Source organism: Parus major, chromosome 21 (genome assembly GCF_001522545.3).
Source record: "Parus major isolate Abel chromosome 21, Parus_major1.1, whole genome shotgun sequence".
Lineage (NCBI taxonomy): Eukaryota > Metazoa > Chordata > Aves > Passeriformes > Paridae > Parus > Parus major.
Genome location: NC_031789.1, coordinates 2,969,373 through 2,995,721, shown reverse-complemented (window position 1 = coordinate 2,995,721; position 26,349 = coordinate 2,969,373). Strand labels below are relative to the sequence as shown.

General features: G+C 42.7%; 1 protein-coding gene across 1 annotated transcript; it reads left to right on the top strand.

The window, feature by feature from the left end:
• The first annotated feature begins 10,064 nt into the window (after positions 1-10,064).
• Positions 10,065-24,366, top strand: LRRC38 (leucine rich repeat containing 38). The gene is made up of 2 exons (XM_033519334.1): positions 10,065-10,849; positions 22,454-24,366. Exons 1-2 carry the CDS (start codon positions 10,222-10,224, stop codon positions 22,705-22,707), a joined length of 882 nt encoding a protein of 293 aa, XP_033375225.1. The 5' UTR covers positions 10,065-10,221; the 3' UTR covers positions 22,708-24,366.
• Positions 24,367-26,349: the final 1,983 nt, after the last annotated feature.

Here is a 26,349-nt window from a genome sequence, read left to right as displayed (position 1 = left end):
TGTTTCAGCTGTTCTGCAAAATCTGGATTCATTCACATATTATTGCACTGAATCACTCACTGCAATCTCTTCAAATGAAATTCTGTACCAGTGAGTTTAACAAAAGATCTCAGCTGCCACTGCAAATGCTTTGTTTAGGAGAAGTACCAGACCAAGAGCATGCCTTTACAAACATTTCTGCCAAATGTTTATAATATTGCACTGTTTTTCTGAAAAATAAAGTGAATAAGTATCACGGCAAGGGGAACAAGAGGAGCAGAGGACACAAAAAAAAAAGTTAATGAATCTTCGTCATGGTTCAAACAATGATCAGATTCAGTTTGATTTTTGTCTGGACTACACTATAAATCATTTTTTATCTGGATAAAATGAACTGATGACTCGAGAATGGGTAGTGCAGTCTGTGTGGGGAAGGAGGACCTCGGGGAGCACCACTAAAAGGAGTTCACAAAGATTGACTTTTTTTATCTTTGCATTACACAAACCACAGCCCGGGATCACTTTGTGTGACAGCAGCTTGTCAGCCCAGGGAGACCAGGGAAGGTGGTTTAAATGCAGGATTTTCCTATCTAAGGGGTAAGTTAATTCATGCTTTAAATCAGGGAATGAATGTTTTATGCTTTGCTGTGTATTTGCAAGACCTGTCTTGCATAAACTAATCCTGGGACACAAAGGAGAAGGAGATAGCTGCACTCTTGGAGGCTGCTCAGCACTTTAATAGCCCCAAGCCATCTACACACTTCTTCAGATCAAGGCACTATTGTGTTGTTAAAAAATAAATATTTAAAAGCCAGGGCGTTTTAACATGGAAATGCTGAAAGCTTTTGCAGTGAATATCATTTAACTTTAAAGCTCAGTCCTGTTGCTGCTTTGAGATATTTCCATATGAAATGGTGGGGAAACTGAGGTGCTGAGCACTCTGGTGACTTCCCAAGGTTATACAGTAGATAGGTGTAGAAATAAATATTGCAAATTCTCTCTCCAATGCTAATACTGTCTCTATTCTATAAATCAATTCATTATATACAAGCAGTGAATTAAGAGGGGTTTTTTTTTATTGGAATGTTAATAATATCTTGCTTTCACTGCAGGAAACTGAATTAGAGGACCATGATTCATGGATTTGTAGGCGTAGACAGCTGTACACCAAGTACAAAGAATATTAACAGTTTTAATCGCCTGCAAGCACTACAGATCATTCAGTATCTTTCATAGCAAACAAGATTACTCCTAAAATGGGTGACTTAGATCTAAATATCTCATATTATAGTCCAGAAGTCTGAGGGCAGTTTTACCCCTCCCCCATAAGTCTAAGAGCTGTTTCACCCTTTTCCTGTTAAAAAGAGGGAAACTGAGGCCTCAAGCTTTTACACTCTAAGTGTAAATTAAGGTAAAACTCTGGCTTGGAGGTGGATTTTTTACCTCAGAATGTGTGTCCATGGAGTTTGACTTGTGCTTCATTACTGTGTGGAACATTTATGTTGCATGAAGCTGTGTGCACATAAATCTGGCCAAGAGCTCCCAGGAATTCTTGGCTCAGTGGTGGCCACTTCTCCTCCCTCTCTGCAAGGAAATGATGGTCACAGCAGCACACAGGCTCTGGAAAGGAACCAAAAAGTGTCTGGTCTGAGAGATACCTGATGCCACCTTACTGGTGACAATATTGCAGTAAACTGGGTTTTCTGAGAAGTGACAAGTCTAAAAACAAGCTAAAAATCCTTAGGGTTTTCTTGAATGTTTGCATTCACTAATCTTTTATTGGATGAAATTTTTTGAGCATCACAGGTGTCTGGTTAATCTTACTCAAAAACTGGACATCAAACACTTCTTATTGGTAGAATTTTTAACTCTGTGCCTCTGACCATGCCATGGAATGGCATGTAACACCTGGATGGGATAGCAGCCAGAGGAAAGCTGATCTTCTGGATAAAATGTGACTTCTTATGTCATTTTGGTGAAAGGGAAGGTCCTACCTTTCCTTTAATTAATAGCAATACAACAAAAAGTAATTTTCAGTTTTATTTTTTTATTGAATGTATTTTGTTCAACATTTTTGGTTTCTCTGCTTTTAGTCTGCAGTCCCTAAAAATGTCTTTTTGCTTACAGCACTGCCTGAGAAAATGGACAGAGCACTCCACATGGTACCACATGGACAATATTTTTACCATATTCCTTTTTTGTGCCATTAGCTTCTTGAAAAATTTACAAGAGCCTGAAGCAAACTTACTTTCTCTTCTGTGCTCCCTTCAAATTTGAGATTTAAGAGACTTCACTTATTCCTTTCTTGTGAGATAGATTTATTTTTGATGCTGCTAAAGAAAAGGAAGAAAAAAAGTAGAAGCATCTCAGGTTGTGATGCACTGCACAGTGCCCATTAACTCCACAAACATTCCCCAGGGAGGAAATTCTGGGATTTACCTTTTTCTTTTTGGTGATGTTACTCAGCTTTATTGTCTTTGAAATGAGGCAGACCCCAGAATTGTAGAAGCAGATGTATAAAGGATTTATCCAGATGAAAATTACAACCATAAAACAGGAACTCCAGGTTTCTGTGGGACAGCTCCTGGGTGCTAAGACACCTCCACCTCCCCAATATTCCTGAATTTGTGCCTGAAAATCCGTTTTCCAGCAGCTTGCACCGCTCCAAGGCAAATAAAACTCAGGAGGGAATTTTTTATTTATTTTAAGTACCTGAGACATCCCCCCAGCCCGCTGCCAGCCAGGTGAGTGGTTACTGAGGCAATTCTGAAGGCTCCTCATGGTAATAATTAGCGTTGCTCATCAAGATGTTTGTGAAAAGCAGCTCCAGAGGCAACGTCCACGCGGCTCCCCCGGGCGCTGCCGCGCTCGCTGATGAGATTGCACCTGACATCTCACCCAGCTTATTAACAGCGAGAGGGAGATGTCAGAAAACATCAGCTCACAGCCTCCTGCCTTCCCCCAGGGACACCCAACTCCTCCACAGCCAGAGAAACTTTCAAGAAGATAGAAACTCCCTTTAGAGTGGGGATAAGTGAACAACAAGAATCATCTGCCACCAGCAAGGCTGTGCATGCCTCAGTTATTTATATGGTAACTATAAGGAGTTTTTGTCATCTTAAAGACATTTTTTTTTTGTATACAGTAAAGTGCAGGGGGTGTTTTCAACATTTGCTTTATACTTCAAAGGTAGAAACAAGGCCTTTGCACCACAGGATTTCATCCCATTGGTTCAAGGATGCCTGCCACAGTTTGGTTTGGTTTTGTTCCTTGTGTGGAATAAAAGAACCTGGGAATTCTTGATTTTAGAGTGGGAACTGTATTTGTTTAATACAGGATTAAAAAGGATGACAGATTTGTCCACAGAAAGAGCTCTGAAGTTCAAGTGTAAGGGCCCATGGCCACACACACACAAACACACATTTGCACACCCTCATTCTGTCACTTTGCTTCCATTTGAACATGGTGCAAAATCTCATTTCCTCATCTTGTCTCAGGTCCTAATCTACTGCTGGCTGTCCCTTTGTATTCCAAGTGCTCTGTGGTTCCAGTGCAGAGGAGGATGAGTTTTGTGCAGTAATTACTTTGCAGAAACCCAGATGTCCAGAATTAACCTGTAAAATATGGAATTGTGCCCTTCTGGGAACGGCACACATAATTTAATGAGTGTGAGATGCACTTTAAAGGGAAGTTTTCAAGTCCTATTTTGAAAATACTCTGATCTTTTAAGAACTTAATTGTATTTTTCATGAAGCATTTTTATGGTAAAGGGCAACAGAGAAGGGTGTAATAATTATTTCCATTATTTCTGCCTCTCAGCTGATGCTTGGAATTCCTACTGACACAAACATGCCTTCTGCATATTTAAATTCATGGAGTGCAGGCAGCAGCAATCAATAAGGGAGAAGGGAAGGAAGTTCTAATTATTGTCTTGGGGTTGTTTTCTCTGCATTACAGAAAAGGTTTAGAAAATCCAGCCTGTTTTTTAACTCCTGTTGTGAGTAGCTTGTACCACAAATAACTTAAATAAATACAGGCACAGAAGACATTTCACAGAATGTCTTTGTGAAATTCCCTTATCAAAGCAGACTGAGGAGTCACTAAAAGACCTTGACCTCCAATTAAATCATTGCTTTGTAAATGGAACTTTTCTTGCTGGCTGTTAATTTGGATAAAATCCTCTCAAGTGCACCATCCTTTTCCATCAAAAATTCAGCCCATCAGTGCTGCAGTGTTAATTGAAAAATTAATTCCAGTTCTTTTTTGGTTTGTTTTGGGGCTCTTTTTGTTATTGAGGGGTCTGTTTGGGTTTTTTGGGTTTTGTGGTTTTTTACAGTCTCTGGTGCACAATGCAGACCTCATGGTCTGGAGGGGCTTTATACTCAGACAATTTTCATGTGGTATTTTTATAAACATTAACCAACTGCTTTAATTGCTGTAAATCCATTTGCTGTTCCTTAGAACAGAGCAAACTCCCCAAAAGGTTTTTTAGAGGGCACAGAGGACAAATGAAACCAACACATTTCCTCCTGAGAGGAGACAAACTCGGCTTGCAGACATTTCAAGATAATTTCTGGTTTCCCTTGTCTCCTTTCCACTGGAACATTCTCCTTTGTGATGCTCTGGTCTCTGCTCACCCTCCAAGTGCCCTGGTGGGTGTTCAGCAGTTCCCTCCAGCAGGGATGGAGATAAGGATCATAAGGAAAACAATTCCCAAGGATTATTAATTTCCTGTCTTTTAGCAAATAGACCATGTTTATAATGGCAATCATGGGTTAAATAATCCTGTTAAACTTTGAGATCTGGATTAAGTGTTGTGGTATCTTGAGGCACTGAGAATTTGCTCAAACTTCCTTCTCTCTTCAGCTTCAGTGCTTGAAAAAGGTGCAGGTTGAAACAAGTTTCAGATATGAGCATTGTGTTCAGCCCCAGCTGCTGCTGCAAAGCCTCTGACTTCCATAAATTTTCCTCAAGAAATCCTGTGTTGGATTCCTCATTTAATTTTTGTTATAGAAACTCTGGAGCTTTTAGAAAATCTTGGATCTCTGATCTCCATGAGGTTTTTCAGATCTCAACAGACCCACTGGTAAATCTGACCAAATAAATACAATTTCAAAGGTCATTTCCAGCTGAGATGATTCTGTGATTTGAGAGGAACCCTGATATCACCTTTCCTTCCACTGCACACACCAGGAGCAGAGGATAAACATGAGCATATCCCTGTCAGTAATTCAGGAGGACTTTTAGTTGCCTTTAATTTGCTTAAAGCTCTGGTAATTCTGGACCAGTGCATAAACTCTACAGAGGGCAAGCAGACTACACTGCAGAATCTGGAGACAAACTCATTCCTGAGGGGAAAAGGAAATATAATTCACACTCTTCAATCTCTTGTGACTGCATTTAGTGACTGTAAATGCTTTGCAATAAGGGAGTGACCACATGTCAGGGTAAGCCCTGCTGTCTGGGGCAGATGATGGAAGACTTTTGATGGGTTTAGGCTGGTCTCATTTGTCTGCTGAACTGCTGTGTCTGAAGTTTTCAAATTCAATCATTGCTGCTGCCACGTTGATTAATTTTGATGTCATTTCCCTCCCAGTGGCACAGAAGCAGCAGCAGAGAAGGACTGGGCAAGGTGTAACACAGAACTTCAGCTCACAGCTTCTGTCATCTCATAAATTATTAGACTTTTGCTTTTTCAGTCCTTTTTAGATGTAAGATCAGAGGGAAAACTGCCCAGAGATACCCCTTGGTTACATTCATAAAACTGCCCAGTCAGAGCAGGGGGAAATTTTTCTCAAGAGAAAAAAAACCAAAATAACACTAAAGCCAAAATGGTAAAGAGCTGGAAAAAAACAATGTGATTTCTGTTCAGAGATGCTGCTTAGCACTTGGTTTCAGTGCTTGCTGAATTGATTAACACACTGTTGGTCACTCAGGCTCAAGCACTGGTGCCCAGGACACTTTGTGATGTCTGATAATGAGGAAATCCCTTTGCCATCACTCTGTGCACCTGGCACTGCAGCCTGGCCATGACATGTGCCTTAACTCAATGAAGCAGAAGCCTGGAATAATAACTTCCTTCATGGAAAAATATGCTCAATTAGCTGCTCAGAAATGTGCATGAGGATGGGCAGTTTCCAGTCTGGGTCTCCTGCAAGGGAGGATTCACTGCCCGAGACCCGAATCCTTCACGTGTGTCTGCACAGGGATTGCTCTTTCTTTTTAACTCCTTTACTCAAATTGCTGGGGAAGTTTTGAGCACTTTTAGGGGTAATGCTGGAAGTTTCCAATGGAAAGATGGAAACTATCAGGAGTAAATGATTTTTCTCTTAGTTTCTTACTGCCTGATGTGATACAGTACTGTGAGCACACCAAGGAGCCAGGAGCAGTGTGCCTTGTCACTGCCTTTATTTTCTCCTGGTATTTATTTTCTCCTGGTAGTCTCCTGAATAAAAAAATTAAAGAATGTGAATCCATATCATTGTTTTTAGTCCAAAGCCTCATACTGCTCTTCTTCTCCAACTCCTGCTATTGGGAGGTGTGGAGAGAAATTGGTTTTCCTTCTTTGTTCTCCACAGAGGGATTCAAAATAAATCCATCTTCAGCTAGAACTGGAATTGTTACCCTGATTTACAAGTATGTTTTTCAAGCCCATTCTGTCCCTTCAGGGGAGCCTGGAAGGCAGAACCACAGATAAATCAGTCAAAATCTGATCAATATGGGATTCCAGCGGTGTGGAAGAATATTTAAGGTTTTTGTTAGGCATCAATTTCCATTTGGGAAGTTTGTGCTTTTTCTAACCTGTATGAACTAAAATGTAGTACTGGAAGTATGAAAAAAGGTGGAAAAGCTGTGGGCCTTTGTTTGGGAGCACTGCAGGAGCACAGATTATGAAAACCATTTATTTCTGAGACTACTCACTGGAGCATTTTTGTGTTTTACCGTAAGAACACCACCTGATTTATGTCTTTTATTTTCTTATACAGAGTAATTGGGGTTTCTTTAACAGGAGGAGGAAGAGGGGAACCTGAGAGACAGGCAAACTGTAGAAATATGGTAAAATTAGTTAATAATTCACCAGAAAGGAGCAGAGCAGTTGTGGCTGCCCAGTATCCGAGGGCACAAGAGGGTGCTGTGCACTCAACACATCACAGCCAAACCCCCAGGATACTGTCACTGATGAAAATAAACGACTTTAAAAAGCAAAGCTTTCATATTTTTTAGGTAGAAAGTTTTGCTTTCTTCCTGCTAGTCAAAACTGCACAAAACGTTTGGCAAGTGAAGGAGGCTTCAAAAAGATTCACAAGGATTTCTGTGCTGTGAGGGAAACAGCTGAGAAACAGAAATAAGCAGAAGCTAAAAAAGACAAAATTAAACAGGAAATGTTGCACAGAGAAAGATGGGTCAGGAAGAAAGTCTCTGAAATCCAAAAGAGCACAGAGAGGCAGCAGCCCATGGCACACTGCAGCTGGGTTTGTACAGCAGATCAGAGCTGTCACACTTTGGCAGAGAAACTCTGCTTCCCTGGCTGCTTAAGGGCTGATGCTTCACAAACCTATGGGATACCTATCCCAAAATATCCAGAGCCTGGGAGTAATCCCTCATCTCCTGCCAAGCCCTTGACAAGGATCTCAGGCAGGAGAAGCTCAGTGCAGACACTGCCAGCTGCACAGGAGCTGCAGAACACACCTCAGGGTGGGGCTGGGGGCAGAGGGAGGGATGCAGGTGAGCAGCTGAGCAAAAGATCTGCTCTGGAAAAAAAGGAGTGGAAGTTTTAGCCAGGGCTGGTGGAATTCTTAGGGAAGATGAGTCCTTTTTCCACCCCTGCCACTAGCATGTTCTTGGAACTTTCACAAATGATGCCTTATTGTCTGTAGTCTCCCATCTGTGAAGGCTGAGGCATCTTGGAAATGGAAATGTCACATCCTGATTCTGTGCACTTGATAGAAAAAGGGGGGGGGTCTGCAGAGGAGGAGCCACAGAGACCCTTAAATCTTGTGAATAAACAGCTGCTCTTAATAGAGAGCTGAATGTCTCCATATAAAATTGCATTGCTAAAACCATCAAATCAGTTCTGCTCTCCTGTGTTAGAAACATCTTTATCTCTGACCTAAAGCCTTAGTTAAATTAGGAGCAGAAAACCAGTAAATTGAGCAGGAGCAATTGTTTCCAAGCCCTAAGAGTTTAAAAAGCATCAGTTCTGCATGAGAAATATCAGCTGCAGAATTTTGATGCCAATTCAATGAATCCTGACCCCAAGAGTTATTTTGCATGTTTGGGTTTTTCTAATTGGAGGTAGCCTGTCAAACTGCCACTTCCTCTGTAATTTAAAGGTAAATTATTTTAAATAATCACCTCAGGAATTTATTTGGGCTTTGCCCTGGTGGTTTATAGAGGCAGCTGTGCCCATTTCTTTCTGGGTGGTCTTTTCAAAGCAGTTTAAGACATGAAAGGCACCTGGAGGAGGATGTGTCTTTATGGGAGGGGTCCAGAGCCTGTCTCAAGGTGGTTTAGCTAAAAGATCTATGAATTAGAAACCAGGTGTGTTGCAAAATGTGAGAGAGGTTCTCAAAGGTATAAACCTTGACATGCTCATTTCCCAAGAGCTGTGCAGGGAAATGCTGAGCTTGGAAGGGACCTCTGGAAATCAACTTTTCCAGTCCCCTGCACAAACAGAGTCTGAGTTTGCCCAGTGCTGTCCCCAGCTGGGTTTTGTGGTGATATTCCACTTTCTGGGAAGCCTGGCCACCCTCACAGTAAGAGAAGTGTTTCCTTGTGTTCAGATGGTTTTCAGTTTGTGCCCATTTTATCTTTTTCTGTCAGTGGTGCTACTGAGAACAGTGGCTCCCTCTTTGTTCCCTCCCAGCTGCTGAGTGTTTCTAGGTATGTACTGAGGAGAGGTGAGGGATGCTGCTGTCATTGTTTGAGTTCAGGCACAGGGATCTGGGAGAAAAGGCTTTCTGAGAAGGACATTTTTGTCCCCTATTCTGGATGAAAGTAGTCAGAATCCAGTTATAAAATACGACCTCAAATCAAAATTTCTGGCCACTCCTTGACCTAAGAATGAGCTTGCCAAAAGTATTTGACTCTGTGCTCCTTTCATCAGCACCCAAATACCATCTGTCTCTAGAAAAATCTTCCACCACAGCACCCAAATACCATCTGTCTCCAGAAAAATCTCCCATCACAAGCACATAGGTGAGACCCCAGCTCTCCAGTCTCTCTGCTTACACACCCTGCAGAAAGAGGGAGGGATGGAGTTAAAAGTCGAGCGTGTGGCTGGCTGAGGACTCGCCTTTGTGGGTGTGGGTTTGAGGATGTCAGGAAAACACAGATGCCTTGTTGCAAAATCATTTCTGCTGTCCCACAGGAGACAGGCAGATTGACTGTCAAATATTTCAACCCCCTGAAAATGAAGAAAACCGGCTCCATTTTAACCAGCTAAAGCTTTGATCCACATTTTGTGCTTTTATGTGGCCCAACAGACATTACTGGTGCAGTAGCAGAAAGAAGTTTTTTTGGGTCATTAAAACAGGAAGGAAAAGCCCCTCACTTTGGAGACCATATTCCTTGTTGCTGCTGTTCCTTCTTGGTTATACTGAGTCATATTTAGATAATGTGAACAGCCTTGCTCTAAGAGCTGAGGAATCCAGAAACAGCACAAAGCAGAGCTCCTTGTCTTAAGGCTCCCCCCTTCTGCTCCCTGATTTACAAATAAAAGGGAAACTGTCCTTAGCAGGCATTCAGGACACTGCCTGACCCCCACTTGCATTTCCAGAGCTGTTGGTCACCTTGAGGGAGGCTCCTGCTAACAAACACAGTAAGTGATCTCATCAGGGATTTTTACCTGAAGGGCTTTTTGAGCAGAAGCTGTTGCTGTCAGAGTCACAGGATCAGGTGTGATTTCCCCTTTGCTGGAATATACAGCAAATATTCAAACAGGCTCTGGGCTTTTTTTAGCTTACAAAAGCAAGGGAGTCCTTTGAAAGATCCTCCGTGTACCCAATCATCGCTTTCCTCACCCTGAACATCATCATAATATTCTGACAGTGTAAATCCTCACATTTGCCTCCCTCCCTCTCTGCTCCCTCCCCCTCCAGGCTGCTGCTATCGGATCTGTGATGATATGTGATCTCCTGGATACAATCAGACACACACACAAGTACCAGGCACTCCTGCTCAGCTGAGCAAAATGTCTTTCTCCTAGAAGTGGTGCTCATCACAGCCTTCAGATCCTTGACGATGTTGCCATGCTTTCCTTCCTGCCTCCTGCCTTTTGCTGGCTTTGCCTGCCTGCTTTTCCTGCCTGGGGGTCATCTTTGCCCTGCTGTCTGTAGCTGCATGGACTACCACACCATAGACTGCCGGGATCAAGGACTCCCAAGTGTTCCTAATCCCTTTCCATTGGATGTACGGAAACTTCTCATAGCTGATAACAACATTCAGGCGATACCAGCTGACTTCTTTATATTTTATGGAGATCTAGTCTATTTGGACTTCAGGAATAACTCCCTCACCTCTTTAGAAGAGGGCACTTTTAGCAGTTCTACCAAACTGGTGTATTTAGACTTAAGCTACAATAATTTAACACAGCTCGATGCTGGGATATTCAAATCAGCAGAGAAACTGATAAAACTGAGCCTTGGAAACAATAACCTGGTGGATGTGGACGAGGCTGCTTTTGAGAACCTGGACCAGCTGCAAGTGTTAGAATTGAATGACAATAACTTACAGAGCCTAAACGTGGCAGCCCTGGAAGCGCTGCCCTCCCTGCGGACCATCCGCTTGGAGGGCAACCCCTGGGTCTGTGACTGTGACTTTGCCAATCTTTTCAGCTGGATCCAGGACAATGCATCCAAGCTCCAGAAAGGTAAAGCTCTGTGGCTCTCAGTGCAGTCTGTGTGTCTGTGTGTGGCAGGGCTCCTGCTCCCATTGTCTGTGTGCTGCCTGTGGTTTGGAATTGCATGTTTTCAACAAACGTTACATTCATGTTGGGTTTTAGCAGCAGCTCCTCCTCCCACTTCAGAAAAATTAAAAATTAAAAATTAAGCCCTAATAATTTTCATTTTTAGGCAGTGAAAGAGCCTTTTCAAATTCATTCAGCCCAGAGCTGGTTCTCCTCCAGACTTCATTTTCTCTCTGGTAAATATATTTTCTACAATAAGCCCTTTGAGCAGCTAAATATTCTGTGCCAGCTCCTTAGGAAAACTGATTTGTATCTCATTTTACTGATGAGGTATGAAGCTGCTACAAAAGAGTTAAATCCCCATTTTATGCAACTGTGATTGTCAGCCCCATCCTGAAAGTGTTTTGTTGTGATGCTCTGTGTTTGAAACACTTCAGCATCTCAATTTGGGTTCTTTTCATTAAAAAACACTGCTTCCAATATGGGAAATAAATTGAAGTGGCTTTAGAATCCCCCCAAAAATGCAAGATACATAATCCTGGTATTTGAGCCAGCAATTTTTAGAAAGGCACAGGGGGAAAAAAATGAAAGTGTTAAGACTGCCATGCCTAGGGAACCCAGACTCTTGCTCCACATGTCCCACCAGACTCCAAAGCCTCTCTTAATCCAGCTTTAGCAGATCATCTCACAGCTCATGTCTCCCAACAAGCACCATAAACTCCTGCCCCTGAGCAGCACCAGCTGCTCCCAAAGGCAGATTGCTGGGAGCAGGGAAACTTTTGGAGGGCGTCAGAGGAGCCACCTTCCCCTATCCCAGGTTGCTCCAAGCCCCATCCAAGCAGGCCTGGAAGACTTCCAGGGCTGGGGCAGCCACAGCTTCTCTGGACAACCTGTGCCAGGGCCTCCCCACCCTCACAGGGAGGGATTTTTTTCCTCATATCCCATCTAAACCTATTCCTTGTGAGTTTGAAGCTGTTCTCCTGTGTGCTGGCACTCCAGGCTCAGACTCTGCAGTTATTCAGGTTCTTCCCATGTTTGTGACCTTGGGTAGCATCTTTCTAACACACCCATCTGAGCTGTCCTGAATATTCTCAGCTGTAGCTCAGCTGTTTTAAGGAAGAAGTGATTTGAGGAAAAAAAGTGTTTGGTTTTTTCCTCACTGTCTTAGTGAAACTTTGATCTTGATTCTTTCTAAACCAAGCCTATTATCCCACCTTTCCTGATGCTTTAGCTAAAGTTTGCTCAGTTGGAATCAAGTATTTGCCTGTCTCTAATGCTAAACATGAGTTCACACAGCAGCTCAATTTCCCCAGGCTCCTACTGAACTTTCAGGCTGTTCCCCTTGATCCTGACTGAGACTGTTGAGTTTGAGCCTGTCCTACCTCTTTCTCTGCTGCCCCCCTCAGTGTTTTAAAGTGTATCTGAACTCATGTCTGGACCTCTCAAGTGAGTGAGCTTTCCCATAGCACTGCCACTTTCCCAGTGAATTCCAAGCTCCAAGATGCTTTCCCAAAGTTTTCCCTCATCCATTGCTGTGTTTTGGCCAAATAGCTGAGAATTTAATAGCTTATCCAGATCTTCCAAACTTGAAGTGAGACTTGATTTTGGAAAGACAAAGAGGGGAGAAGCAAATATTCAAGTGTTTCATTCAGTCAGAGCTGTCCTTGAAGGATTTGGATTTGTGGCCTGGAGTGATTGCCCTGCTCTCTTCACACCCAGCCATGCCAGGGAGAAATGTTCATGGATGCAAAAAATCATCAGGGTTCCTTGTGAGCTGCTGCCACAAAAACACTCACCATCTCCTTTAATAAAGCACCAAAACCTTCTTCACAAAGGTGACTGCAAAACTAACCCCAAAAAGGCAAGTCTGCCCCAATGGCTTTTTGAAATACATGGCGACAGTTGTGTGCCTTGCAAAACAACTTTTAGCAAGTCAGAGGTAAATTATTAGAGTTATGATTTGATTGCATTTCACACCCAGTTTCCAGTTTTTAATGAAGTCACAACATGACTCTCATTAGGAACTGATTGAATTAATGTTACTTGTCTGGTTACACTTTTCCAAGACCACGTTTGCCTGGGGATAGTGGGAAGGGCAACTCAATAAACACTGAGAATTCAGATCTGCTCCTGACAGATCTGTAGAGCTGGAGACGAAGGATTCCTGCAGCAAACACACCAGGATAAGTAGGGCAGCAGGCTTTCTGTCTGGAAACACAGGAGGAAAGACAGGGATGCATTTCCAGGGCCCAAGAAAAGATCTTGGCTGCTTCTGCTTTGGAATTCTGCAGCAGCTCAAGGGTTTGTGTTGCATGGCCTGTACACACGGCTGGGAGAAGGACATTTGCAGACAGATTTAGGGTCTGGGCATTCATTTAGGCTCTTCACTTGAAGAAGTTGAATGTTCCTGTCTGAGGAAGTCTCTCAGTACTGAACTATTCCCTCAGCCCAGCCACTGCCCCACCTCTCACTGCAGGGCCCTCACCAGCCCAAGCTGCCCTTGGCTTCTGCAAAAGAAATACCAAGTTGATTTAAAAAGGGAAGTTTTGTCTCTGTGAAATGAAATCTGGATAATTGATCCTGAAGCTCTGTCCCTCTGTAATTAAGGTTTCTGGAGGAGTCAGTGATCTGAACAAAACTCATTAGTTTTGCGGGAGCCAGGTCCATTTTGCTCCTGGCACAGAACCAGGAATGGCTTGTAAAGTTCTAACTTCTGCTGACCTGCCTGCCCAGCTCAGCTGCCTCTGCTCATCCAGCTTGTGGCTTCACCCAAACAGCTGGGATTTCAATAATTTTACAGATTTCAACATTTATTCATCTAGCCTAAGTTTTAAATAAAGGATTAATTGGCATTAGGTGAACACCCTCCCCAGACAACACCCTCATCCTGGCAAATTTGCAGCAGACTTATTAAAAAAACACACTAAAATTTTGCAATCAAACCTAGCACTTTAAAACAGAAAACACATTTTTTACCACAAATTAAATCCAGCATTTTATTCATACTGCAAAACAAAACTACAATTTCCCCCTCTGATTTGGTTAGTAATTGATTAAAAACAAATTAATGAGCATACTGCAAAGGAGGCAAAGGAACTGTGATGAGTGTGGGATGGTGATAAGTGGAAAAAGCAGAAAAGTTCTTTCTCCTGGAGAAGAAAAAGTGTTTGTTGTTGGTCACAACGTTTAAGTACAACATTTATAATGAATTTCTGTTTGGTTGTGTAGGCATTTGTTACACCTGAGTGGCAAATGGTTGATATTAATGCCTTCCCATCAGGAATCCCATATAGATATTAAGAATATGGGATTATTTTTTTGGAAATAGAAGGTTTGCTGTAAGACCTTTATCCCTACAAAAACAAGTTTGAAAACTTTCAGAGAGGATTTTACTCCACAGGGCCATGAAAACTCATCAAACAAAAAAATACCTTGAAAGAGCCAGTGCCAAAGTTGGTCTACAAAAATATATTCAGCAACTTCTCATATTGAACAGGCTTCCTTCTCCTTTCAGAGCTTGTTGTTCATCACATTTATCTTGGCTAAAAATACACTTTTCTTTTTTTTCCTCATCTCTTAACCTAATTCTTTTAGTAATACTGTTTGAAACTCAGGGCTCAGATTGTCACTGCTGCAAATGACCTAAAGAACAGAGGGTTATGAACCTTCAATTTCAGTGTTGAGATCCAAAGGGTTTTGATGGAATAAATTTTTTGCTGAAACATCTTGTTTAAAATTAGTGCAAAAGACATTTCATGAATCTCTCTGAGGATCCCATCAGGGTGAAGGGATTGGATTCAGATAAATGCCTGTAACAAAGCAATGCAAATAATCTGAAATGGCCACATTGAAGGGCTTTGTTGACATTCCCACTGCTGATTTTTATTTTCTGTGAACAAGCTTTGGGCAGCTGGGCCTGTGACCTTGTTTGCTAATGACTAATGCATTTTTAACATTACTTTTAATTAGAGCTTAAGTATTCCTTGCAGTGTGACTGTAGTGTCTCCTTTCTGTCATCTTGCCCTCATTTTGCTTTTTACTTCCTTTCTTCCCCTTATCTTTGGGAAGTTGTGTACAGTTTCTGGGATTAATTAATTTATTTGTTTAGTTATTTAAGTTCCCCACTACAAGAATTACAAATTTTGCTTCTCTCTATAAAAACAGTATTAGAAAGACTTTTAGCAAATGTTTACACTGAGCATTTTTATGGGTACCCTTTGTACATTAGTATTTCCAGGAAGACTTGAAAAACTCATTCAGAAGTGGCCAGAGACAGAATTCCAAATAGATTTGTGCTGTGATAAATAAAACAGATGTTCTGAATGTCTGGAATTGAATTAGCCAAAGCTGAGGTGAGGACTGGTGCTCAGGGCTCGTTTGACCAACTGTTGCTCCATTTTGGGAAGTTGTGGGCAGTGGCTACACATTTCTAAGATATTCCAAAAGAGGTTTAGCTACTTGAAAGGCTTCTGCAGCTTTCAAGACCTTTTCAGAATGGATGGAGAAGTAAATTCTGGATGAAGTGGTATATTTCCAGATAAAGCCTGTCTATGCAAAAGAACAGGGGAGAAAGATGGCAGTGAGAGGAGGCAGGAGAAAACCAAGAGCAGGTGTCAGTGAAGCTGTAAGCAGGAAATCCAGACTGAATTCAGTCCTAGAAGAGAGATTCAGAAGTGAATCAGTGTAGTGAGAGTCATCAAATACAATCATTTAGGTTGGAAAAGACCCCCAAGGCCGTCGGGTCCCAGCTGTGCCCCATCCCCACCCTGTCCCCAGCCCAGAGCCCTGGGTGCCTCCTCCAGCCCTTCCTGGGACACCTCCAGGGATGGGCACTGCAAACCTCCCTGGGCAGCCCCTGCCAAGGCCTGAGCTCCCTTTCCATGGGGAAATTCCTCTGATATCCACCCTGAGCCTCCCCTGGCCCAGCCTGAGCCTGTTCCCTCTCCTCCTGTCCCTGTTCCCTGGCAGCAGAGCCCAATCCCCCCAGATGTCCCCTCCTTTCAGGGAGTTGTGCAGAGCCAGAAGATCCCTTCTGAGCCTCCTTTTCTCCAGGCTGAACTTCCCCAGCTCCCTCAGCTGCCCCTCTCAGGAGTTACCCTCCAGACCCTTCTAGACCCAGAGCAATGGAATGATTTTTCCAAGCCTGTTTAGACATTCCATGCCATGAGGTTACCATCTCTTGCTTCTTGGCTCCTTCTACAACCCCATTCCAATCTGAGATCTATTGCACAACTTGTTCTATCAATTAAACAATCTCTCATTGCACTAATCCAGGTCTTTAATGGATACAGAAAATATTAAATATCTTCCTCAAAACAGAGCATCGTAAACACGAGAGGACGAGTTTTTAACATTTGTACCAGCAGCCAGCAAAGCAACTGAGCCTTTTACAAGTCCTCTTGACTTATCAGTCTTTATTAACACTTATTTGTTCATCTGCTGTGGAGAGGAGGCTCCTTAACTCCATGTACCAAGATAGAAGCTGAGGGAGCTGCAGCTCCAAGGGACAGGCTGTTCTGTCCATTGCAGCCATCAGCTCTCCCCCAGCATCGTGCACATGCTCCCACATCACCAGGACAGAACAGAAGATCTGTGTGTCTGGAAAGGAATTAAAAGCCCCAAGACATTTCACACATTCAGCAGCTTTTATCCTGCTGGAGCAGAAACTCCTCACAGAAATTATATTCCTTAACAAGCGCATCAAATCTGTTTCTATATATATACATATATAAATATATAATTTGATCTCCCAGACATTTTCAGTAAAATGATCTGACTGCCACTGGCTTTTCACTCTGTTTCTTCCATCCTGAGGTTATTTGGAGCAGTTCCATCATTCACAGATTTGAAGATGTGAGGACAGCACTTGCAGATGTGAACACCTGATGTTGAACTTTATATTTAGGCATTGAGACAAACTGCTAAGCACCCTCCAAAGCTCTCCTGCAAATCTTTAGGGCACTTGGCCATAAAAGTTTTATTTAGGGACCTAAATCTAGGCTTCAAGTTTTTGAGCTTTACTGTTCTCATCGCTCAAGGCTATTTTCAATGAAATCTCATCTCACTTCAGAGGCAATGCCTCTCTCATTGCTTATTAATACATCTAATAAATTTGTGACAGTGTTTAAGGAGACTGAGGCAAACCATAGCTGGGAGCAAAATACCACACAAGAAACAACATGCCACATTTAAACATTTCAAATCTGTGTCAACTACATTCAGCAACATGAGGGAACAGCTAAATTCCACCCAAAAGGGCAAATACCAATTTTACTCTAAAAAAACAAAAAGCCATTGTAGTGCTGTCATATTTACTGTATCCACAGTAGTGAACATTTGTGCATGCAGCTCATTTAAACATTTATGGTTTCAGATATTTCTGTGGATGCATTTCCATATATCCTAGTGCATGTCTCAGTGTGTCTTTGCATCATCTCATCCTGCTCTTTGTCCTGGCACCTGCTTTTTGTGAACTCTGAAAGACCCCAAAAGAATTGAGGTTTTTGGTTTTGTTTTTTCCCTTTTCTGCTTTTTTTTATTTTTAACTCAGCATCCAAAATTATAGCTGGGAAACCTCTGTCTGCTAACAGACAGACCATAATATTGAAATGATAATGAATTCCTGAGGTTCTCCAGTCACAGATGTATTTAGCAAAGGGATTAGAAATAAGCAGAGACAGAAAGACACAAGGAGTCCTTCAAAACAGAGTCAAGTGGACCTGGAGAAAGTGATGCCCTCATAAACCAAAACTCTCAGTGCAGTAGAGCAGCAGTCAATATATCCAGGGAAAACCAGGAGCAATGTCAGGGCACTTGATGGTTTAAAAATTCCTGATTATGGCTACAAAATCCCAGCAGGGTTCAGATGAAGCAGGGCCTCTGTGGGGGTTTTGAGATGATGAGTTCAGTCCAGTTATAACTTTGGGGCATTACAGCATTGTTGGTCCCTTTTCAGTAATTTACAAGGAAATAATTCATTATTTGCATGCAGGTTTAAGCTTCTTCCATTTTCCAGGAGGTTCAGTTTTACAGAGAGGGATTTCAGCCTGGGCATAATCCTGAACAGAAACAAACTCAAAGTGGTTTTTAGGATCTAGCAGCAGCCCAATTATCTGTAATTAACTGGCAGGGTTAAGTGCTGGACTTGGTGGAGTTGTACTCCTGTAGCATAAGGCATTCACAGTCATATTGTTCTGAAACTTTCATTGCAATAACTCCACCTGGAACCCTCCTGCATCACTTCCTTATGAATACATTTTCTTTTTCTTCTTTTCAAAACCCCACCTCTCCTTTTAACATTGTGCTTCTGGAATCCCAGCATTTTCCCACACTCAGTCTATTCCTCAGGGTACAGATCTCTGTTTTCATCCTTATTTTTCCAGAGCTGGGGCAAGCCTGTGTAAAATCCAGCACCTGTGCCTTGCCTGGCACTTCAAAGCAATCAGTGCAATCCATCTGCTCCTTCTGATGACATAGCAGAAGGATACAGGGTGTGTGACATTGTCCTTGGGACAGCTGGAGTCATTTACAGATAATGGGATGGCCCTGACCAAAATAACCCAAGCTGTGTATTTATAGCACGCTCACACTTGTTATTTCATTTACAGTTTTGTTTGGTATGAAGGAACAACTCCTTGAATATGTTGTGTGAGCAATGAGGTGGATATATATAACTGTCATCAAAGGCTCTCTTGCTGCAGCCAGGCACTAAATACCAAGCTGCTTTGAGATGCCCTTTACAAGAATCCTGGCTGGTCTTTTAAAAGAATAAAATTCTACAGAATAAATAAATAATATAAAAGTAAAGAAAACCCCCACAAACAAACTATAAAAATTAATACCATTCAAGTGAAAGTGTGTGAAAGCAGAGCTCTGAGGTTAAATTGCATCTCCTGTTCTCTACAGGCTGTGTGTGGGGACAGGGATTTGATTGAGCCAGTCTAGATGCAACAGAATCACACAAAGGAAAAAAACCTACAGCCTATAATTGTTACTGATCACTTTGCAGAAACTTTTAGTTCATTGTTCATGCAGAGGGTGTTTAATGCCCTGGAATTACTTCCTGCCCAAGGAAAGAACAAGGATGGGTGTGTTTCTGGGCACATATGGAACAGGACAGCTGGAGCACAGACCATCAGTTCTCTGACTCTCATGGTGTAAGAACAACCTGCTTGTAAAGAATGGAAAGCCAGGGCTGTGTTTCCATGGAAGGATGAAATGGGTTTGTCCATTTCTCATCTTCAGCAGGCGTGTCACCTGCAAGCAGTGGCATTTTCAGGTGAACAGCTGGAAGCTCTGGTGCAAGAACCACTGCATCAGCTCTGGAAGGAGAAATTCCTTGTGACACCAGAGACAGAACTGCTGCTCTTCCTGTTGATGGTTCCAAATGAAGAGTCTGTTCCAAATTCTCTTTGGAGTTTAAAGAAAACTTCTGTTTGGCTGGGCAGCGTTTTTCAGCAGTCACGACTCCAGGAAACATCCACCCATCAGGATGGACTGATCAAGCTTCCTTTCCCTCAGTCACTGCCTGGTGCTCCCAGCACAGCTTTAGGAGTGTCCTGTGTGTGGATGGGAGAGCTCAGCTCGTTCCTGTCCTTTGGAAGAGGCAGCACACACAGCACTGAAGCTGCACTGGGAGCCAGAGCTGACCCTGCACTGGCCCCTGCTCTGTGCTGCTGTATTTCATCTTCTGGCATCTGTTATTCCCAAGAACTAAGAATTCTCTGAAAACTCGAGGCCACAGAAGCCTGTTGGGCTGTCACAGAATAAAGCAAGCAGCAAATTCCCATCTAATCTATTTGGTTTGAGAACATGACCTAGATTCCAGTACCCATGGCTACATGGAGAGGAGCATCTTTATTTCTCCTTATTGTACAATGAGTCTCAAAATCCTTGCAGAACAATGATTCCCATAACAAGAAACACCCTCTGAGTGCCTTGGTGTGTTGCAGATCCTTTGCTGTTTGCATTCTGTGTGTTGTGATGTAAAGGGAAAGCATCAGGGAGACAGGAATGGAGCTCACAATGCACAGGTACAGCTTTGATCCATGGCAGAGCTGCAGTTGGGAATGAAGGATTGAGCTCCTTTCCATGTCTGGGATCCTGGGTAAATGCTACCTTGGTAAGTTATCTCTAAAACCAAGGGCTGCAGAATGCAGAACTGCTCAGGACAAGTTTTCTTTTAGGGTCTTCTTTACTCTCTTTTTTTATAATATATTATATATATAATATATTTATAATATATTATTTTCCCACTTCCTCCCTTATATAGATCTGATATTCCATCACTCCAGCACAGAGGTATTTTAAATGCTGCCAGTTGAGAATTTCTTTTGCAGTTGGACAGAAATTTTGAAAGGTAGAGTTGCTCCTGGTCACTTGTGCCCTCTTTCTTTTGAGGAGCTTGGCTCAGACTCTCTGAAAACAGCAGTTCTCAGGTGGTCTCAACCCCTGCTAGACTGATGTCTTTTACAGAAACACAGTTGTAAATAAACCTCTTTTTTCTTGTTCTTGCTACAAGTGAAATGGAATTTGTGTAGGTGCTTTATTCACTTTCCTGCCAAAATGCTGCAGTGATCTTTTCCTATTAGCAAGGAAATTCCTCTTCAAATGAATCTGAAGTATGTTGCACTCATGCAACTCCTTTGATTACTGTCAGGAATATATTTATTTACTGAAAAAAAAATCTTTGCTTTTTAAAATCTGATTTAAAAGATACAGGTCTTGAAATTCCAGCCTGTGGCTTTTCACTCATCCCTCATTTCTCATGGTTTTGAATAGAGCAGGATATTCATCTGTCCCCAGTTTTGCTTACTCTGATTAATGCCTACAGCTGCTACTTCCAAGTCTTACTGAAATGAAAATATGATTATGAAAATATGATTAAGGGGCCAGCTCTCAGTTGTTTCAGTGGGAAGGTTTGTGGAGGGAGGCAGGTTTGCATCTCCTCAGCCCCTGTGAGCTCAGGTGCTCCAGGGTATCAGCTGGTGCAGAAGACACGAACATTGCAGGGTCAGATTTCCAAAGTCTCAGAGGATGTTTGAAACCATGTAGCTGCTTTCTCTTCCAGGCCAGTTTCCATGCCAGGAGGTTTCACAGCTCTCCAGAGCAAGTTTTGCTTGTTCACATCTGCTGCTCCGGGCTCGGGAAAGGCAGCGTGGCTTTGGGAGCAGCTTGCCCTGAGCCCTGGCAGGTGACTGCAAACACTGCTGGGCAGCTCTCAGGATGCTCCCAGGCAGGGGAACAGCAGAAACAGGGAAAGGCACAGAACTTCAGGCAAATACAGCAGATACAGGATGGCTTTTAGGGATCAGAATTTAATACAGTCGTCGTTACAAGGTCAAGTAGGTCAGGGTGATAATTGGTTCCACAGAGGAATTAACTAAAACTCCTTCTCAAATCAACACAACAGCTGGGCTGGGCTGATCAGTCAGGGCAGCACCATTAACCCGAGGAGCCTGGGTTCAACAGTAAAACATCACATGCCACAGCCACAGGAAATCCATCCAGCCACAGGAAAACCGGGATTCACCAATGCAGAGGGGATTTTATCATCACCATTCCTGGTTTAGAGCGACCTCAGGGTTCTGTGGCAGAGCTGTGGGATGGAAACACCACAAATTCTGTGTGCACACAGCAAGGCAGAGCCCAAAGCAGGGAGAACAACCCGGGACCATCAGTAGAGAGGAAGTGGATCAAGGAATGCAGCAGCAGTTCTGGTGTCATCAGCACACAATTCTTACATTTCCCCTGTATATTCATGTCCTTAATAGTGAGACAAAAGCTGGCAGCAGCTCTACAGAGTTCACTCACTTCAGTGCTGCTTCCATCCTGGCCCTGGTAATGCCCTCTCCTGATGTTCCCTGTGGTGAATGAAGAGGGAGCTGGGCATATACAGTGAATTTTGTGCTTTTACTGTCCAGGATCTGACTGTATCCCCAGCACTCCTTAAATCTGGGGGTTTGTGCTTTCCCCACAAAGAACCCAGCTCTCAGCACTCTCCAGTAATGCAGGGAGGAACAATATCTGTCAGTCTGCATGGCCTCAGGACAGGCAGAGAGAAAAGGTGGAAGCAGGTCACAGATAAATAAACATCCATTAAACCCAAAGAGTTGTCTGACCAGAAAAAAACAACTCTAGTCTGGAACTACATGGGAAAAAGTAATGTAGAAGGGTGTGGAAGGAACCTCAGTGTCCCTCTTACCCTGGTTTGGAGTCAGAGTTTGTGTTCAGATGGAATAGCTGGGAATTGCTTTCAGGTCTCCAGGTTTAGATGCATCCAGGGTTCAACATTCACTTTTTTAATTCCTCCAAATCATGGTCCTCAATCCCACCTGATCCCTGGAGAGCTGAAGGTGATACAACTTAATTTCCAGGAGCTGCTCAAAGGGTCTGTGTAATGGCTTTTGGATAGTGGCAGGTTTTGTTCCATTTTCCCCTGAATATTTACAATTTCTTAAACCTGGAATTAACCCTAAAACTTTTCTTCATCCCTTCAATCTCTGGCCCAGAACAACAGAAGAATTCATCAGTACCATGCTGATTTGTTTCCCCTTCCTCTCCTTGCAGGTCTCCATGAAATCCAGTGCTCCCTGCCCGTGGAGAACAGAAGGATCTTTCTGAACGAGTTATCTGAGGTCAGCTTTAGTGAATGCAAGTTCAGTTTGTCATTGACAGACCTTTTTATCATCATTTTCTCTGGAGTTGCTGTGTCCATTGCTGCAATTCTCTCCAGCTTCTTCCTGGCCACGCTGGTGCACTGCTTCCAAAGGTGTGCTCCCAGCAAGGATGATGATGATGATGAAGACGACAGTGAGGACTGAACTTGGTCCAAATCCTTAAATTTCCTTGCTTTATCAATTTCCAGATCATCAGCCAAAGTCTATGAGGAAAAAAATAAAAAAAAGTAGAGTAAAAGCTTTAAACATGAGTTAAAATGTGTAAGGATCCCTTCTAGGTCACAGGTGGGAATGGCAGAGCTGAGACTTGATTTCCATGGTCCTTAATCAAACATTGCATTTAAACTTGAAGATTGAAGGAAAAAGGGGGGGAAAGTAAAAAAGAAAAAAGTTCCAGTTTTAAAAGATGAGTTTCCAGATTGTCCTGATGAGATGCAGATTCTTATAAGTGCTTGAAGCTTGTTCTAGATACACTTTGAACGGGACTGGATGAATGGAGATGTTTCAGGTTGAAAATACAGAAGCAATTCAAAATAGTATCCTTCCTACATCTAAGTACTGGGAGATTCTATTAAAACTCACACAAAATGCAATTAAAATGATTCCTGGAATTGCAGAAAGCATGAGAGGAAGGTTGGCATTTTCCCCCTACAAAAGTTCTCCACAAACATTCATCCTCCATTTAATGACAGCAATTGCAGGCACAGCAAAATATATATATATATATATATATATATATTTCTGTAAGTGAATATGATTCTGGGTCTGAGTCATCCACTGCAGATGCCTGACACTTCTTTGGTCATGGCACAAATACTAAATATAACATCCTTTTGCATTTTTAGCTGTAGTGAAGTAAAGGATTTCCCTCCCCGTAATGCTCAGCACCAGTAACTGTTGCAGCATCCAGTCCATTTAGCTATTTTAAAGCACTAAGGGCTATATTCTGCTCCTGGTTATACTGGAATAACCCAAATCAGATGAACACCATGCTCCAAATTGGCAACTGTATAAACAAAAGTGAAATCTGGCCCAATGTATTTCTTGACTGTATTATAGATTTGTCAAAACTTGAGCTCTTCTATATGATGGTAGATATTTTTGTTAAAATTTAAAAAGATGTTTATTACAAGAGATTTTTGGAATAGTGCTGGACAGCTTTTTAGGATAAGTATATTTTTAAAATATTTGTAATGGAAATATTTTTTTAAAGCTCTGTGTATTTAAATGTTATCTAGAGGAGCTGTGAGGGCTTAAATAGTAATAAGCAAGCTAAGGACTGTATGCTTATAAAGTAATTAGAGCTGATAAAAAGTAGCATTTGTTTAACTACTGTAAATGCTGTTATTTCTTTAAAAAAGCACTCTTTGGATAACACACTGCCTTGCTCAGGAGGAGGGAATCACCCTGTGTGGCTGGGGGTGACAGGGACCCGTTCCTGGTGATCCCCAGACCTTCAGCCAAGCCCAGGAGCTCCAGCTCCATCCCTGTGCAGGGGCTGCAGGGCAGGGCTGTGTCCTGGCTGTCCCTGGGACCAGCCCTGCATCACTGCCTGGGCTGGCTGGGCTCACCCTGGGTGTGCACTTATTTATTTCTGCTCACTCCACAGCTTTTCCAATGCACTTACTGCTTCCATTGTCAGGATTGTTACTTCTGAGAACAGAATGAAATGGGACAGTGAGAGGTTGTTCTGTATCAATACTGTCTTATTCTATTCCAATTCCTTCCAGAAAAATGAAATGACATGATTTTCACTGTGTAGTGCCATGATTATAAACAACACAAATATATTTATAATTTCAACCTGGGTTTTGATGTTTATTTTTATGTAATGAAAAAGGTCAAGAACTGTGCCCAATTCACTTTTTATTAAGGAATTTTGTGGAGTGGCTGGAAACACATGTTACCCAGTGCAGTTCCTGAGGCACCTCCCTTTCCCACAAATACAGATCTGTTATCAACAGTTTTATATTTAGAGCTGTGCAAATTCTTCAGTCATGGAATAGGAAACTGGGTCACACTTATTACGGGCTCACAACTTGCAACCCCTTAGCAAAATGATTTTTCCTACCAAACTTCCCAGGGAGTCAGCAGTGGATATTCCAGCAAACATCTGCCCTGCCCTTGGGAATGAATTCCACCAGCCTGGAAGGCTCAGGAATTTTGCAGAAGTCACATATCAAACTCAACCTTTTTGAGAGGGCTCTGCTCTCACTCACAGGTTCACCCTCAGGAGGAAGAAGACGTAGATTTGTTTATGGTTTGTAGCTTTTTGTTCAGCCCAACACGAAGCCCTGAGAGCTCTGGCTGCATTTGGAACGTAGCAGCCTCAGAACAGCGAGGAGCACACCAAGCTGCCACCCACACAGCACAGGCTGGAGAGAAAAGCTTTATTTGGGAAGCTGCTATTCTGGATACTCCATCACACCAAAGGGATTTTGCAATTTAGGGGTTTTTTTTTTTCTGCATCAGAAACTTCAGCAATATTTTTAAATTCTATTTTTTCTCCCCTATAAGAAATGTACATTTCAGAACTACTGAAGTCCTCCAGTTAGTAATATTGATTTATTGTAAGCACCAGCAGTTGCCAACCATTAATATTGATTTTGCATAATTCTAATTGCGAGTAAGTGAGACAGAACTTGGATTTAGTTCTAACTGGGATTTTTCTAATTTTATGGAATCTTGAGAGCAAAACACTCTCCTGCTGGAATGTTGCCAGAACCAGAGATCACCATAATGATCCCCCTGCAAAAAACTTTGAAAGCCAAAGTCATTATCACCAGAGAGTGGCCTGAGGGCTGCAGTTTTAGCTCCACAAAGGTGTCACAATCCCTCTCCAGGTTTTTGGGGATGGGGAGTGCTCCTGTGCAGGGACATTTCCATGGCTGGGATGCAGTGACCCACATTAGGATCAGAGGAGTTCCACTGGTGCCAAGTGAGAGCTGAATTTAGCTTCACTCCAGCAGCACTGCCTGGAGGTGATTAGAAATGTACTGTGCAAACTTCTTCATTTACAATTTCCCTTCTAAAATAGCTTCACTTTCCTGGTGCTCTCTCTGGCTGTCAGAACCAGCAGACATTTTACCTGCTTCAAGGGGAAGGAAAGACACTCTGCATGACCCAAATAAAGCTTTGCAGGCTCCAGGAGCCAGGGAGCAGCTGCCACATTGCCTGCAGATATGTCTCCTTGATGAAATGCTACGTGTGAGGATCCAAAACCTGCGCAAAAAAGCAAATCTGAGTGATGTCATTGAGACAGTCTGACTTTTAGAAGGGTGCACATGGGTTTTAAAAAGCCCTAATCCACAAAATATTAAAATAAAGATCACCTGAAGCAGCTGCCCAAAGGCAGCATTTCATCCCCAGAGAGCCAGCATCTTTGTGAGGCTGCTCCTGCTGCATCTCTTGCTCAGACATGAACATTAATAGGTCAGGTTTGACAGGAAAATGCTCTGGGATACCTCAAAGGGGCAGCTCTGGAAGCTCCTGCAGAGGACCACGGTGCTTGCCTGGCTCAGACAAGGAGTAGGGAGTGACCCAATGCACAATGACAGCTAAAATTCAGCCTGGCATCCGTGGAAATGACAAAAACTTGTGTTTCAGCTGTGGAAGAAGTGTGTGCACCCAGCTGTGTGGGCAGAGGGAGTGTGGGAGCACTGGAGCTGCAGTACCCAGAGCAGGGGGGGACCTGGGCTGGGCCTGCCCCTGCTGCCAACCTGCTCCAGGAGGAAATCACTCTATTTCCAGGGCTGGAAATAATGCCTAATATATATATATATATAA

Bases quoted from the DNA above. Each gene is read 5' to 3' on its own strand.
- LRRC38 (XM_033519334.1), top strand. From the start codon at position 10,222: ATGTTGCCATGCTTTCCTTCCTGCCTCCTGCCTTTTGCTGGCTTTGCC. The intron at 10,850-22,453 runs GTAAAGCTCTGT...CTCTCCTTGCAG, and splicing joins TGCATCCAAGCTCCAGAAAG to GTCTCCATGAAATCCAGTGC.